This window comes from Lissotriton helveticus, chromosome 1_1 (genome assembly GCF_964261635.1).
Source record: "Lissotriton helveticus chromosome 1_1, aLisHel1.1, whole genome shotgun sequence".
NCBI classification, from domain to species: Eukaryota; Metazoa; Chordata; class Amphibia; order Caudata; family Salamandridae; genus Lissotriton; species Lissotriton helveticus.
The window spans coordinates 1783522836-1783539190 of record NC_136057.1 but is presented as its reverse complement, the minus strand read 5'-3'; the positions used below and the strand labels follow the sequence as shown (position 1 = coordinate 1783539190).

Below are 16355 nucleotides of genomic sequence, written 5' to 3'. Positions count from 1 at the left end.
ATTATTTTTTAGGCACCAATGTAAAGACTAGAAAGAAAGCAGGCAGAAATCACCTTCTTTACATGTGATTTAAAGGTAAAAGCATCACACCATCAAGATAAAAGCCAACGTTTTTGACCGGTATTGCTATGGATTGGCGGAATTCTAAAATCAGACCGCCACCAGTTGTCTAATGGGGCTGGTTATGCTTCACTACATGATTGTGGCTCTGTTCGTGACCCACTTTTGCTAAGGATTTGGATGCTTGTTGCTGTGGTTGAGGTGCCCAAGAACTGAAATGTGGGAGGCTGCAACTCAGGCTGTGGCTGGCCTTGGCTGGTTGTACCTCAACTTGTAGTTGGGTGTAGCTTAGGCTATGTGTGGTTGTGTCTCCAAATCTGGTTGGGTTTGGCTTATGACATGGCTGGCTGTGGCTCAAGAAGTAAATGCCTGTGCATCAAGTCATAGTGGGCATAGTTTTTTTTTAACGAACTTTATTCATGAAGTACATTCATCACAGTTGTATACAGTATTTACTTCAGATATACAGTACATCATGTGTTTCCCTTTTTACCCCAGCCCCGCATCTAAAGCGTAACGTCAGCCTCCAGGTCTTAGCTCCCGACATTTACGTGCTGTAGGGAGTGGCACTATTCTCAACAGGACATGTAAATACCCACCCACTCACTCCCCAACTATCCCTCCCCTCTCCCCCTCAACTTTGGTGCTTCATCTCTCCCAGCAGGTCCGTCATTTACTCCCCAACGTTATATAGTGGGCATAGTTAATCTCTTTAACTCCTGCTTGTCTTGGCTCCTCTGTTTTCTATTTTAGGGGCACCAATGAAGTTACAGATTCCGGTACCATGGGGCCGCCTTGCCTGCCTGACCTGGGGCCCAGTTGAGGGCCGCCCTGTGTTATGCCTCCATGGGTGGATGGACAATGCCAATACGTTCCAGAAGCTGGTGCCTCTGCTGCCACAAGGCGAGTATTGGAGATCATGGAATCAATGCGCCTAGTCTCAATCAAGGCCTTATTCAGTCCTGGAGGTGACACTGTGTATAACTGCAACCACACACAAAATATAATTGATTATATGAGAGACAATATTAAGTCCTTGAACTGTGACTGTTTCATAGAAATGTCCTTTTATTGTCACAGATGACTGTTTGATCAACATGATTCTTCATATAAATTACTACATGGCGACCATTATTCTTCATAAAGAATAATGGATAGCAGCTAACACGTGTTTCTCCAATAATGGCTTTTTCAGGGCTGTTCAGAAAAATAAAGAAGGATTGTGGAAATGAGTCAGTTCAGTTCAAAATCTTTTATTCGATTAAGCGTTTTGTTAATCATAAAAAGTACATCATATTTAAACACTTCATCATAAAAAAGCACATTATTATTAATACATTGGTACAGTACAGGTTAAAAAAGAAATAAAAAATAAGAAATGAATACACTTTAGTTCATAAACAGAGTTAATACAGATGTTCGAGAATTCAACTAGGTTTCATTTCTATGGCTTTACGAATTGTTATACATGATTTCAAAAACAAGGCTAAGTTCTTTGCCACATATTGTGATTCAAGCTGTTGTAATGCTAGTAACGCCGGGCGACAGGTCCTCAACCCCATCTGGCGCAGTACTGGTAAAACCCAGCGTTTACGTGTTTCAACATAGTAATGACAAAACAGTACTGCATGCATGGTTGTTTGGGGGGAGACCTTGTCACATGGACATTTTTCCAATTCGTGTGACCAATCTAACATTTTAGGAAAAGTAACCAATCGAAAAAACAGATTAAAACGGAACCTGGTTAATAGGTATTTTTCGTGATTAGATATATGGTATGTAAGGTAAGGCTGTATACCTGGAGACACTTGGGCCATCAAAATATGAGCGTTAGATTGCTTGGATACTTCACCGGACAGACGGAGTTCCCTTAGATGATTGAGACATTGATATTTCAGGGTTTTTCTACTCATCTCGGTGATAGATGAAGGCTCGATGACATACTGTATAAGGTCCAGATCTTTCAGGAAAGTGACCACATACCGCAACCATGGGATGTTTTTCCAGGACGTCAGCTCTAGACATTCTAAGATCAGGGCACGTGTGAGGTGGCATTGCGGCTTAGTCCAAATACGATGCCATAGGAGCATTGGTTGACATTTGATGTAATCTGCTAGGTAGTCAATCCCAAGCTCGATATGACAGCCGTATGTGGGGGCACTCTGTGGGAAGGCCAACAGATATTTAACAAAGCCATTTTGGATTTTTTGCAGTTCCGCCGTGTTTACGTAGCCCCATACACCGGCTCCGTATGTGGCAATGCTCTGGCATTTAGCTTGATGAATTTTAAGTAATACAGGTGGAGTTGGTTTACCCATTTTTCTGGAGTACAAGACGAGGGCAGAAGTTGCTCGTTGGTAAAGCAATTTCCTAGTTACCATCGCCCTTTTCCATGTTAGCTGGTCGTCTATTAGGATACCCAGATAGGGGTATTCCCTAACACGTTCCAGTTTGGATTGCTCAATGCAGAGATGTTTAGAGCTTTTTACCTTGGGCCCTGTTTGCATGACAAAAGTCTTTGTCTTGTTCACTTTTAACCCAAGTGAGAGCATGTAGTTACAATATTTATCCAGCTGCTTCTGGAGCTGTACTAGGGTCCTAGCAAAAATTATGGAATCGTCAGCGTAGAGTAGTGCTGGAATAGGGCGATGGTTGATGGTAGGTAGATCCTGACTCCCTTCTAACATGGCTGCTTCCAAACCATTGGTGTATAAGTTAAATAGAAAGGGAGCCAGGACGCAGCCCTGTCTTACTCCACGGTTTATTGGAAAAGAGGATGTTAACTCTCCACCCATGCCAAATCTTACGCAAGCCGAGGCGTCAGAGTAAAGCTCGCGCAGAAATTTAATGAGGGGAGGGTCAACACCCAACTCCTCCAAAATGGACCACAGCTTGGCGTGGATTACACAGTCGAACGCCGCGCTGAGGTCGACGTAGACCATAAATAAGTTGCCCCGTTTAACCCCAACATACTTTCCTATTAGAAGTGTTAGGTTTAGGGCCTGTTCAACAGTACCCAGTCCCTCCCGGAATCCATACTGAAGGTCGGTAATGATGTTCTTTTCTGCCGCCCAGTCCTGTAAGCGGTCCAGAATTAGGCGACCCGCGACCTTGCCCAGTGAATCCAGGAGGGAGATGGGCCTGTAGCAGGCGGGGTTGTTTCTCTCACCTTTTTTAAAAATTGGGAGAAGTATGGAGGAGGACCAAGAGTCCAAAAGGCCAGTATTTAAAACTGCCGCCATTAGCTGGGTGATGATTGGGGACCATAAATCGATGTTTGAAAGAAATATATCAAGCGGGGCACCATCTGGGCCAGGAGCCTTTCCGGTTTTTGAGGAAGATAGTGCGCTTATGACCTCCCCAAGTGTGAAATGGAGGTCGATTGGATAAACCCCTTTTTTTGAGGACGCACTCGCTGGATTGGGGTGTGCAACGCTTTCCGAGGGGAGGTCACTAAAGATTTTAGAAAAGTGAGTCACCCACTCGTCCGCGGTCACAGCTACATCCAGGTGTTGGTGTGAGTTTGCCTCAAGTAGAAAAGGAGATTTTACTACCTGCCAGAATTGAGAGCTGTCCTTACTGTGGCAACTCTCATGTAGTTGGGCCCACAGTTTGTTTTTATGGTCTTTTTTACAGCTAGTTTGGGCCTGCTTGTATTCCGATCTTAGTTTAGCTACTTTGGTTTTGTCTCTAGTTGGATTGTGAAGCTCTTTTTTTAGGGCGGTTAAGGCTTTCCGACATGCCGTGTTAAACCATCCTGGCTCAGAGTGGCTACCCGGTTTATAAGTTCGAAATATTTCCTTCTGGATGACTTTCAGGATTTCCCCGAAGCTAGAAATAATTTGCTCGGGGGGGGATTCCTCGTCAAGACAAATGTTTATCCATGGGAGTGCCTTAGTTATAACCATACTTGATGTTACTAATGGATCTATCCTTGTCCATTTCACGGAATAACCGTTGGTTCTATCCATACTCAATGCCTTTTGAGTCAGTAAACTCTTCCTTATGTGATGGGGAACACTCATGGATAACTTAAGTACAATACTATTGGGGAAATGATCACCTGAGATTTCTGAGCCTGTAATGAACTGGTAAAGTGTACCCTTTAAAGAATAAGAACACAATATAAAATCTATGGTGCTAAAACAGCCCCTGCCGTGAAAAGTAGGATTAAATTCCACGGGAGGGTCTGCGAGTTCATTGGCATAGGTCATTTCCAACGACATTAAGCTATCGTTAAGGGAATCTCCTACAGGGGAGTGGGTAAAATGTGTCAGCGGGCAATCATTTTCGTCTAGAAGGCCACAATCAGATTTCTTATAATTAGGACACAGTTGTACATTAAAATCCCCTCCCCATATTACGTTATACGTAGTTGGTGAATGCTTAGCCCGTTGTTCACTTATAAGTAGTGAAATTGCAGACACAGTTTTCACACATTCAGCGGGAGATAAATTGTTGTAAAAATTAATAAGACTATATGACGTACCATTTTTAAAAGTAATCATAAGAATTTGATAATACGGAGTAGTACACTGGATAGAGATTTTCTTTACTGCAAGGTTGTTTGAAATATATACCACAAGACCCCCCATAGGTCTGCCATGTGTTGATGGGCAAGCTGGAGAATGGAATGTTATATAGCCTTGTATGTGCAGTGGGTCAATTGTCCATGTCTCTTGCAAGCAAATTATCTGGTGTGAAGTAACAAATCCTAGCCAAGATGTCAGTGCAATCTTAGATCGAAGACCAGCTACGTTCCAGAATAATATAGGTACTAGCTGGGTCGACGAGGTTTTGTTGACAAGTGGTGGTCTTCCTTTTTGAGATGGAGTATTTGAGGATACACGAAAATCAGTATTAAGAGATGAGGGCAATATATCTCCTTGATTGTCACATATGGTAATAAGGCAAGGCTGACTATCAGCGCGATGGAGGGAATGTACTTCCACTGTGTCGGTTAAGGTTACTGTAGTTGGTAATGGCGGTGTTTTGGTCGATAAAATTGGGGGTGGGGAAGAACTTGATGGCGTCGAGAGGGGTAAACCAATGGGGGGAGAATTCCCATCGTCCGGGACATTAACTGTTGGTGGTCAGTCCACCATCTCCAAACAGTCAAACCTGTTATACGTAGGAACACCTCTCCAATCCGGAAGTGGGATGGTATCCCTACCTCTTTGTCCCGACCAGTTTGTCCAGTCCGAATTTCTATTCCAGTTTCCTACCTGAGTCCAATTCCACTCAGGGCCTGACGGCAGGGATTTAGCAGGAGGATAAAAAAAGGCTAGTCTTTTCGTGCCAATTCCTTCAGAGGATGTTTGAGAGCCCCATGAGGAAATATATTCTACAGTTTGGGGGTCTTCAAAGTTTATTATTATGCAGTCTCCTGGGATAGTTTTTAACTCCTTCCCTACCCAGGGGACTCGGCGAACTGAGACAACTCTATTATTAGCAAAAGGAGGAAGTGGCCGATTCATTGACAACCAGTGGAGTACCTTATTTTTTAAGGACCATCCAGGTTCTTCAGAATTAGTGTGCAACGCTGGAACCCCGGTCATAATGACGATAAACGGGGTCGCTTCTGGGGGAAGGTGAGCAGGGCGAGCTCCGTTGCGTCTTGTGTTATAAGCTGCATTTTTGAAGGCTGGTGTTTTTGCTGTGGATCGTGTGGTTGGTAGGCTGGTAGATTTGCCCGTAGGTACGGGAGGAACAGAAAGGGAAGAAATAGCAGGCTTTTTTGCAGCAGTATTAGTTACTGTTTGCTGCGCATTTGTACTAGTTGTACCAATTGGTTTTTGATGGACCACTACTGTGGTAGTCGCCGCTTTGTGGGCTTGGGGTGTTTGTTGGGGATTTGTTCCCCCTGCATTTATTGGTTTTGGATTGCGTTGTTGAGTCACAGAAAGTGAGGGCATAGGGATCGAACTTTTCTTGGCTTTTAGTTCGGATGTTAATGTAGCTAGAGATTTTTCGATTTTTAACAGCGCTAATTCAATAGGTTTCAGGTATAATTTAATTAAAGCCTCTATAGAGGCCAATGTATGTGTATCTTGTGAAGGGGAATCCCGCCCACTACCTATGGTGCCGCTCGAGATGGGATTAAGTATGTCAGACGAGAGGTTTATTATTTCTGACATTGTTGTAATAGTCGGCTGTTGGAACGTCGCTGGGTGGGATAAGGGTTGAGCTGGTGAGGGAGATTGATCAATAAGTTGTGGCAAGAAATCCTGTCTAGGATCAGTATTATTTAGGGAGGGGTTCTTATTTCCTTTTTTACCCTTACTCTTTTTCGGGATAGCGCCTTCCCTCTGTCCCCTCGTGTTAGGAGACGGAAGATTCTCCTCTGGATTTGTAAAGAGAATCGGAGTTCTCTCAATTGATCGAGGAAAATGGGAAACAGAAGAATGTGATATTTGTGTTGTGGAGAGGTCAGTGGACACCGATAAATCCACGGTCCCGGGAACCGTTTGGGTCTCATGTTGTAAATCAGAGTCTAAGGTGCGTTGCGGTGTTATGGCTGATGCCAGTAGTCCCAATGAGGAACGTCTGGCTGCAGCTAGGTCCTGTGAGACCCTCCTTTCTAGCAGGAGCACACCTTGATTTATGGCATCATTTGCTTTGGCAATGAATTGATCTATTGGCCCTATAATCTGGGCGGCATGTATAGCTTTACTGTTTCTGGTAATTCTGGGTGACATGTTAACAAAAACAATATACACAGTTACAGGATACAGTACAAAAAGTCCGAGTTAAGCAGAATAGTTAGATAGTATTAATAGGGGGCGCACAGGATAAATTGTTAATGAGGTGGCCCAGCGAGACGGGGGTGACTGGAAATTTAAGCGCCTCCTGGCGCGCGATTGACGCAGGTTGCGCCGCAAAGGATGATGGGCAATGTAGTCTTTGTCACCCAGCACCGCGCTCCGCTCGGCGGCCTCACCCCAAGGTGGAACAGGGGTCGGGCGGCGGGAGGCGGGTGGGCGAGTGGCACAGCAGATTGGAAGGTTGAGAACTGGCTTTCAGTCTTGCCAAAGGGTCCTGGCAGCAGCGGTTCGTCTCTCAGTGAATCCCCCACTCGACCGGGGTGACTGGAAATTTAAGCGCCTCCTGGCGCGCGATTGACGCAGGTTGCGCCGCAAAGGATGATGGGCAATGTAGTCTTTGTCACCCAGCACCGCGCTCCGCTCGGCGGCCTCACCCCAAGGTGGAACAGGGGTCGGGCGGCGGGAGGCGGGTGGGCGAGTGGCACAGCAGATTGGAAGGTTGAGAACTGGCTTTCAGTCTTGCCAAAGGGTCCTGGCAGCAGCGGTTCGTCTCTCAGTGAATCCCCCACTCGACCGGGGTGACTGGAAATTTAAGCGCCTCCTGGCGCACGATTGACGCAGGTTGCGCCGCAAAGGATGATGGGCAATGTAGTCTTTGTCACCCAGCACCGCGCTCCGCTCGGCGGCCTCACCCCAAGGTGGAACAGGGGTCGGGCGGCGGGAGGCGGGTGGGCGAGTGGCACAGCAGATTGGAAGGTTGAGAACTGGCTTTCAGTCTTGCCAAAGGGTCCTGGCAGCAGCGGTTCGTCTCTCAGTGGAAATGAGTCTTTTTTTGGGCCCACCGGTGCAGGGGTTCACCCTTCTCTGTCCACGGGTCCTTAAACCAACAAAATAGAGATTGGCACTGAAGCTGGAATATCAAATAACAATTTTATTAATTACTCATGAGTGGGACTACATCAATACAACACCCTCGGGCACTGTATGAGGTAGTACAAGGAATACAGAATTCAAGGGTCTTTTATACCTAGTTTGTTGCACAGTAAGCATGGAGACTTAAATAGAAGGTAGAAGCATACACAGGAATAGCTATCGACTAACGTGGTCAGGCAGATATCACTTGGTCAGCAAAGTGGGAGGGGAGACAGAACTGCTTACATCAGTTGGAACAGCCTGACAGTTACATTCTATGACAGGTGCATTCTAGCATCTACAGGCCTTTCTGAGCTCATATATTGCTCTGGCTCAGTGCTGAAGGAGTTAACTACAGTTGATGACTCAAGCAGAATAGAAAGGCAGGCAACAGTGAAGACGGCAGAATCACATGGCTAACAAAATGGATGCCACAACTAAAATGGCTTCAGCCTACGCTAACGGCAATTTCTGCAATTTCCTTTCAGCATTAGCTGAAGTCATCGCTATGCAGTAGAAGGAGCATGGAAGTTATCACGAATATCTATTGACATTAATTGACTAATTTCTTGGTCTGTTACTAGTCGGGAATTAACATCCTTAACATTTCATTTAATTGGTATACATGAGGTACAAATAAAAACACATAGGGAACAGAGCATTGGGCCACATTGGATACAAAGGCAGCAGGAAAAAAGGATTGCCACAAATATACATAGGCTGATAATAACTTCCAGCCCCAGACAGTAAACATTGTTCTTAGCCATCCAGTCAAGGTCCATGTTCCAGAATCCAGATGGATTTCAGTCGCTATTTTGTGCATTTTAGAAATCGCCTCAAAAACTGAAGGGGTGTGGTCAGGGATATACACGCAGCAACTGCACCCAAAGATGCGGCATGCTGCACCTCGATCAGCGAGGATGATGTCAAGGACCAACCTGTTTTGGAGCTCCACAATTCTCGCAATTTGTAGTTCTTCCGTGAGATTTCCAAATGCCATGGCTGTCTGATTGGTTACAGCCTCTACAACACTTGTCAAGCGCCTGATCTTTCTGCTGTTTAAGGCTGCACCAACAAAGAAGAAGAATCCCAAATTAAAGTCAACGTACTGCTGCAGTGCAGTATCAGTTTGATCCACCTCATCATGATTTATTGTCCTCTTATATCGGTTCTTAGAAATGTCATTATACAGTTTATAGTCTTTGTGGTAGGATGCAGGAGCCAAAAACCCAGGTGGTAGCAAAAAGGACACGTAGCATCTACCTGACCATCCAATAGGTAGGTGGTAATAACCTTTACTTAAACAAATAAAATTGGTGTTATGTGACGACCAAAAAACCGCTATTGTTTGTTCCAGTAACATTTAACACTATAGTACAGTCACTTTTCCCCACAGGAATTCTGCCAATACTGCTCACACAAAGGTCTGCTCGAGCTCTAGTAACAGCTATAACAGGAGGTCGATTTCCTTTGGTTGTTCGAGTAATAGAGAAAACATAGCGTGCAGAGGAATTTCCTCGATGATACTCCTCTATTTCCCATATTGTTCCTTTAGCTTGTGGATCTCCTTCCTCATCAGTGTAACACACTTTGTTTAATGGGCATTCAGTCCACCTACATCAGCTTCAGTAATGTTAGCAACTTTAGAAGCCCATAGTAACGCAAACAAGGCCCTACAAGAACCATTGTGTGAAATGAAAGGCGTTCCTCTCTTTTTCTGATGAGCTGGCATCATTCTGCACACCCAACAGTTAGTAATATTCGTAGCGTTGTGGGTGTGATGCAACATTTGAATGAACGTATTGTTGAGATGAGACTGTCAATGCTTCTGCTCATAATAAGGGAGACTGTAGTAATGGTGCTCAATGGGGACAGGAGTAGTGACAGTCAGTAGATTTCGAGCAGGAGCTACTACCTCTATAACCCATGTTATCCTAGCAATGGAAGTAAGTCCAATAACAAATATGGGCTTTTGATCACAGACTCTCGTAGCAATTGATCTCTTCCCCGCAGGCATGTTCATCTCGATGTTGAAAAACAAAACAGATGGTACCCTAAGATCTTGGGCAGCCGTTGGTTTCTTCACTAAGATTAAGACGAGTATCACTAGTAGTGTCCCCCCCCCTTTGTAACTCAGGCTTTCACTAACCCAGGACAGTGGCTCAAACAGTCTTTTTCAACAACCAAGTGTCTCTTTTCCAGGGTCGCAGCTATCGACCAGGGATCATATGGTCCTGAAAGACTTCCTCAGGTTCTTCAGGTGACGCAGCTTGGCCTCTCTCTGTGTTCAGGATGTTGCAGTGATCTTTCAGTGCAGCAAGTTCCACCAAGGCGGACGGCACCCTCTTACAGTGGGTGGAGGGGACACAGTTCCTCCGATTGGTCACTCGGACTGCAGTTCTAGTGGCCAGAAGTACTTGCTCGGGACCCCGCCACCTCGGTTCCAAGCTGCTTGACCTCTGGAACACCATCACCTGGTCGCAGATCATGACCATCACCTTGTGACCTGTCAGGAAGAGCTTCTCGAACCTGTTAATGAATAGAAAACAAGCTGCCAGTCAACTTAGACAAGTAGTCGCTCATCAACACATAAGGTACATCATATATAGGGCGTGGCTTAGGAATCCCCCAAATTTTCATTGGTCTCCCGAAAAACATCTCATATGGTGTGAGGCCAGATCGTGTATGTGGTATCGATCTAATGGAGAGCAAAGCTAGGGGCAGGTCATCAAGCCATTTCAGGGATGTGGAAGCTAGGATTTTGGCAAGTTTCAATTTCAACGTGAAGTTGTAACGCTCCACCAAGCCTGCTACCTGCGGGTGAAAAGCTGCATGAAATTTCTGCTTAATCCCCAATCCTTTCAAGACATACTCAACAACTTGCCCAATGAAATGGGGTCCGTTGTCACTCCACAATACTCGACAAACGCCGAATATAGGGAAAAACTCCTTTAGGAGCACCTTTGCTGTAGTAAGACCTGTATGATCTTTCGAGTGTATGCCTCTAGCCACTTACTAAAGGCACAGACCACCACTAATACATACTTCAGATTATTTCAGCGCTCTAGCTGGATGTAATCCATTTGCAGAACCTCAAAAGGTGCAGTTAGTATTGCAAATCCTCCTGTTGGAGTTTGTGTTCCCTTTCCAGGATTATACTGGAGACAAATCAGACAAGACTGGACTATCTTTTTAGTTGTTCCGGCAATATTTGGATGGTCCCAAACTTGCATAAGTAGCTTTGCTATTGAGTATGCTCCAACATGTGCCGGCCATGTGCCATGTGACTCATGGATGTAAGTAGGCTGTGGGCAATCTCCACTTGGTCATGTCTTTATTCCTCCAACAGCCTTCATCATCCAATGTTCCCTCCTTAGACCATTGGTCTAATTCATCAGCAGAGGTAGATTGTTGCATGTCCAGTACCTCTTGCCTGGCATCATGCCAAAGTTCAGCTTGTGACTTAACCAGGTACATAGATGTAGTGCTTTGTTGCATTGCAGTCTCACGAGCTGTATGACCAGCAAAGGCATTGCCCTGTCCTATTTTATCAGTCACTTTCTTGTGTGCACTACACTTGACAATCGCTACTTTCTTAGGATATGTCAAGGCTGAAAGGAGATTATGTACTAATTCCCCATGCACTATTTGTGTCCCATGTGATGTAAGGAAGCCTCTTTCCTTCCAAAACTGCCTTAAATCGTGAGCCACTCCAAAAGCATATCAGCTGTCCGTGTAGATGTTAATAACAGATCAGTACTAAGCTCACATGCTCTTGTTGGCGCTATCAACTCAGCTGCCTGAGCTGACTTCTGTGGGATGCGAGCTGTCTCAACTACTGTCTGAAGTGTTGTTATTGCATTGGCAGCAGATGTCGTGCCATCGGGCAATTTCAAACAAGACCCATCAACCAACAATTTCTCATCAACACTAAAAAGGGGCGTATCTTGCAGGTCAACAAGACCCTTTGTTTGTTCTTTAGTAAGGGATATACAGTCATGGGACTCTTGTGACTGAGGTTGAGTAACTGGAAATGGCAATAGTGTAGCAGGATTTAGGGTCGAACATCTTTTCAATGTGCTATGAGGGGCCAAAAGTGTTAATTCATAATCTGTCAAGCGAGCACTAGTCAAATGTTGTGTTTTTGTTTGGTTCAAAAGGGTGTCAACTGAATGAGGCACTAACACAAGCAATCTATGAGACAAGACTATTCCCTTACTCTGATGTATGGATACAGCTGTCGCCGCTACTGCTCGAAAACACCCTGGCAACGCATGAGGGACTGGATCAAGGACAGCTGAGAAATATGCACAAGAACACTGCTTATCACTGTGTTTCTGGGTTAAAACTGAGAGAGCATAACCATTCATCTTGTGTACATAGAGTGTGAAGGCCCTAGTGTAGTCTGGAGTTCCTAATACTGGTGCAGAACAAAGAGCTTAACGTAACGGCTGAAAAGCATTCTGGCATTCAGAAGTCCATGGTAGAGGCATCGGAGTGTCTTTAGTCAAAAGGGCTAACAAGGGCTTAAAAATGTAGGAAAAGCCAGGGATCCACTGCCTACAGAAAGAAGTAAGGCCAATCAGTGCACAAACATCCTTCTGAGTACAGGGCACGCGCGTGTTCAAAATAGTTTGAAAGCGATCTGGTGTGCGTGCACGTCCCTCCTTAGACAGGAGGTGACCTAAGTAGGTAACCAGCTGTCTACAATACTGCAATTTCTTCCGAGACCTTGTAATGATGAGATGCAAGAAATTATAACAACAGTGTTCCTTCTTCACACTGTTCAGGGGTATAAGCTGCCAACAAGATGTCATCCACATATTGAATAAGAGACACCCCTTTCGGTACAGGGAAAGAATCAAGCTGTCTTTTCAATGCCTGGCTATAAATGCTAGGACTCTCTGTATACCCTTGTGGAGCTCTACAGAATCTGAAGGATCTATTATTCAAAGTGAAGCCGAACAAGTAACGCTGTCAGGATGAATAGGTATCGAGAAGAAAGCATTCTTCAAATCGATCACACTGAATATAGTTTCAGTAGGAGGAACCATAGTAAGAAGTGTTGTGATGTCAGAGACTACCGGATATTGAGGTACTACTATCTTGTTGACCTCTCGCAGGTCAATGATAAATCTATAAACCTTAGTGTCAGTGTCTTTTTTCAAAATGGGAAGAATAGGGCTATTACAGGTATTGTAGGGGACTTTTTCCACAACCCTCACTCCAATCAAATCCTGCATAATGTGTATCAATGCTTCTTCGCCTTCTCGAGAGATTTTATATTGGGGCAGTTAAGACAATGAAGCACCTTCCTTCACTTGAATATGTACTGGTGGGATAAACATTTGTCCCACATCAGTATCCGATGTAGCCCACAAAGTGCTAGGTAATGATGCCAGAGCAACATCCTCTTTAATGAGACAAGACCTCTCAACCATCGGATGGTTGTCATTTAAAATAACAAGCTCACCTTCTGGGAAACAACGCATTGTAGCACGAAAATGTTTGAGCATATCGATACCCACAATATTATCCTGTGTATTAGGGGAAAGCAGAAATGGACATGCTGCAGTGAATTTATCAAGACTAAATGCAAGTGGCTGTGACAGTGGGCTAAGGGAAGGTGTCCCAATAAATCCTATTGATGTTATCATTGCGCCAGACAGGGGAGCCCTAGGAACCAATTGTTTAGACAGAGCACTACGAGTAGCTCCTGTATCAACCAGAAAGCGATCAGTAGAACCCAAGACGTTTGCATCAACATAGGGACGCCTCTGATCTACTGGGACCTCAGCCGGTTCCTTACCCCATCCTAGGTATTCCTATGCATAAACAGAATCTTTAGGGCCATCAGTCAAGTAATCAGACAGTTGGTATTGGTTTCGTCTATCAAAGGTATTAAAAGAAGTTGGGTTGTTTTCAACTGCCTCAAATCTGGTACGATTATCCATCCCTCCCCTATTTCCCGCATTCCCTGGGCGGCCTCTCATACTTCCTTTGCCCCGCTGATACTGCTGACCTCGCAAATGGGGACACTCAGAACGCCAATGTCCAATCTCTTTACAATACGCACACTGATCAGAAGACAAAGTTACTCGAGGGAAAGGGGGTACACCAGAGTAATACATCGCACGTCCACCTCTCGCACTACCTCTAAATGATGGACCATAGACTTGAGCCAAAATAACTTTTGTTTTATAATCCTTTACCTTTTTATCCTCCTTTATTTTTGCTTCCGATTCCTGACGCTCATAATACTAGGCCATAGTCAAAAGGGAGACGAAGAAGACGTAGTCCATGAACTCTCACTGGCCTTTAGGCGACTAGCTATTTCTGGCAACATGTTAGCGACAAATTTGTTAACGAACAGAGACTTACCAGTGTCATCTGTCAATGACTGCCCACTAAAGTCATGGAATGTCTCTTCAAATCGTGTAAAGAAATCAGACACTGACTCATCCACTTTCTGATTAAAAGACGCTAATGTTGTCCAATCTATTTTCTTAGGGGGTGTAAGAGTTTTTAACTTAGTTACAATAGCTTTGGGAAGATCTAATATCACCTGTTGTAGTTTCTGCGCAGGCTCTCTATCAGCATCTATTTCCTCTAAATGCACCCAAGTATCACCATAGGCTACATTATCATCGACCTTCCAAATTGATCTCCACATATCAGGGGGTAAAATACGTCCAAAGAACATGTCAATATTAGGCAATGTCATGGAGCAATAACTAATAGCTCCTTCTACTTCTTCATAAAAAGCAACTGGATTTTTGTGCGGATGAGGCAAAGCAGCTTTAAGAGCCATAACGTCTGCTCCACTCCAAGGGGTAGAGACCCAATCATAAATAAAATATCCCTTTGCATTATCTGAAGTTTTATTGTCACTTGTTCCTGCTCCCTTTGGAGGAACATACAAAGGTGCAGCTTCATGCATCGGTGTCACAGTAACTACAGGATTACTATTGGCTGTATCTGCCCTTGTAACTCCTTCTTGTTGCACCGAGGAATGCATTGTTTGTTAAGCTGTAGCTTTGTCAGCTGCCTTTTTCTTTTCCCGTAAATGGAATGCCTCAACGCGCAATTTAACCACTCGCCTAATTAGATCGAACACCTGTGAAGAGGGTTCTAGAGCACCAGAATGTTTTCTAAAACTGAGAATTACCTCCCAAGTAAACGTCTCTAAAAAAATATAACTGCTCTAAATCTGACCATTGCTGAATCATTGCTATGAAGTCTGGGGCGGAGTCACTCCTAAAGCTGCTTTACGAGCAGCGGATCTAAGAGTGGCCTTGTGTTCAGTAGTTAAAGTAGAGTGAGTTGTCCGCCCAATTTGCTTATCGTCATCTTTTTCATCTGAAGAAAAATGCTCATCATCAGAACCTTCATTCTCTGGGGCGCTAGGGAATTTATACAGGGGAGGAGATCTATCTAACAAAATAGAATCATCTTGAGGTTTATTAAGTATGGGATATATGGAGCTCCTAATAGGGTACTGGCCAGTTACCTCTAAATGACGCTCCCTGTCTTCTTTCTCTTTTATTTCCTTCATCTCTTTATTTTTCAATTCTAATGCTTTCTGGTAAATTGTCTTGTGCTGTTCTTTTTCTGCTTTAGCTTCTTCTCACCTCATTCTTTCAGTCACTTCTTTCTCCCACATTCGTACACAATCAAACATATCTTGTCGACTCTTTCGCCAAAAGAGACACTGCTCTACATACTGAATCTTTTTTAAATCAAATGACCCATTTACTGGCCATCGTAGATCAGGATCCTTTTTCGTATATGTGTTCCACAGTGTACTATACATTATGGAAGAAATACTGTATTTAATATACATAAACCTATTAGGTGTCCCCTCCAGGGGAGCCGGCTGACTACTTTCTAGATCCATATTGGTACCTCCAAGACAGCAACACATTCTACGAAGTGTGCTAGGAGCAGGCATGCCAAAAATATTATAATAAAATATCATATTATATTAAAATAGTATTTATCCCAAGTATAAAAAGTAGAGACAAAATCTCCTCATTACCTGCATTTGGCTATTGCAACAAACAAACAAACCCAAAATCTTGCCCATCAAATCCAAAACAAGAGTGCCCGTTCAGCGACCTTACCAAACCAAAGTCTCCAAACTCCACCTGCCAAGCTCTGGGTTGCCATATTGGTCACTGCAATACTTATGCCAAAAGAGATCTGTCTGGACCGGCCACCACTTGGAGGGTCAGATCAGGAAAACCGGAAACACATCAGTGCAAAGACAAAGGGTTTCCTCGTGCACTGTACCTCCTCAGTAGATTCCTGTCTTCCATCAAGACTGCTCCTTCGGATGGCCGCGTCTCCGATGAGCCCCACGAGTCGGGCGCCAATTTATGGAAATTAGCTTTTTTAGGGGTCCACCAGTGCAGGGGTTCACCCTTCTCTGTCCACGGGTCCTTAAACCAACAAAATAGAGATTGGCACTAAAGCTGGAATATCAAATAACAAGTTTATTAATCACTCATGAGTGGGACTATATCAGTACAACCCCCTCAGGCACTGTATGAGGTAGTACAAGGAATATAGAAACCAAGGGTCTTTTATACCTAGTTTGTTGCACAGTAAGCATGGAGA

At 44.3% G+C, this 16355-nt stretch overlaps 1 protein-coding gene across 1 annotated transcript in view; it reads left to right on the top strand.

Moving 5' to 3' along the window:
* Positions 1-16355, top strand: part of LOC144765373 (serine hydrolase-like protein) — a 318253-nt gene that overhangs the window by 11404 nt on the left and 290494 nt on the right. Inside the window, exon 4 of the mRNA XM_078650322.1 lies at positions 814-963. Coding sequence (XP_078506448.1) covers positions 814-963 — 150 coding nt within the window. The remainder of the gene's footprint in view (positions 1-813; positions 964-16355) is intronic.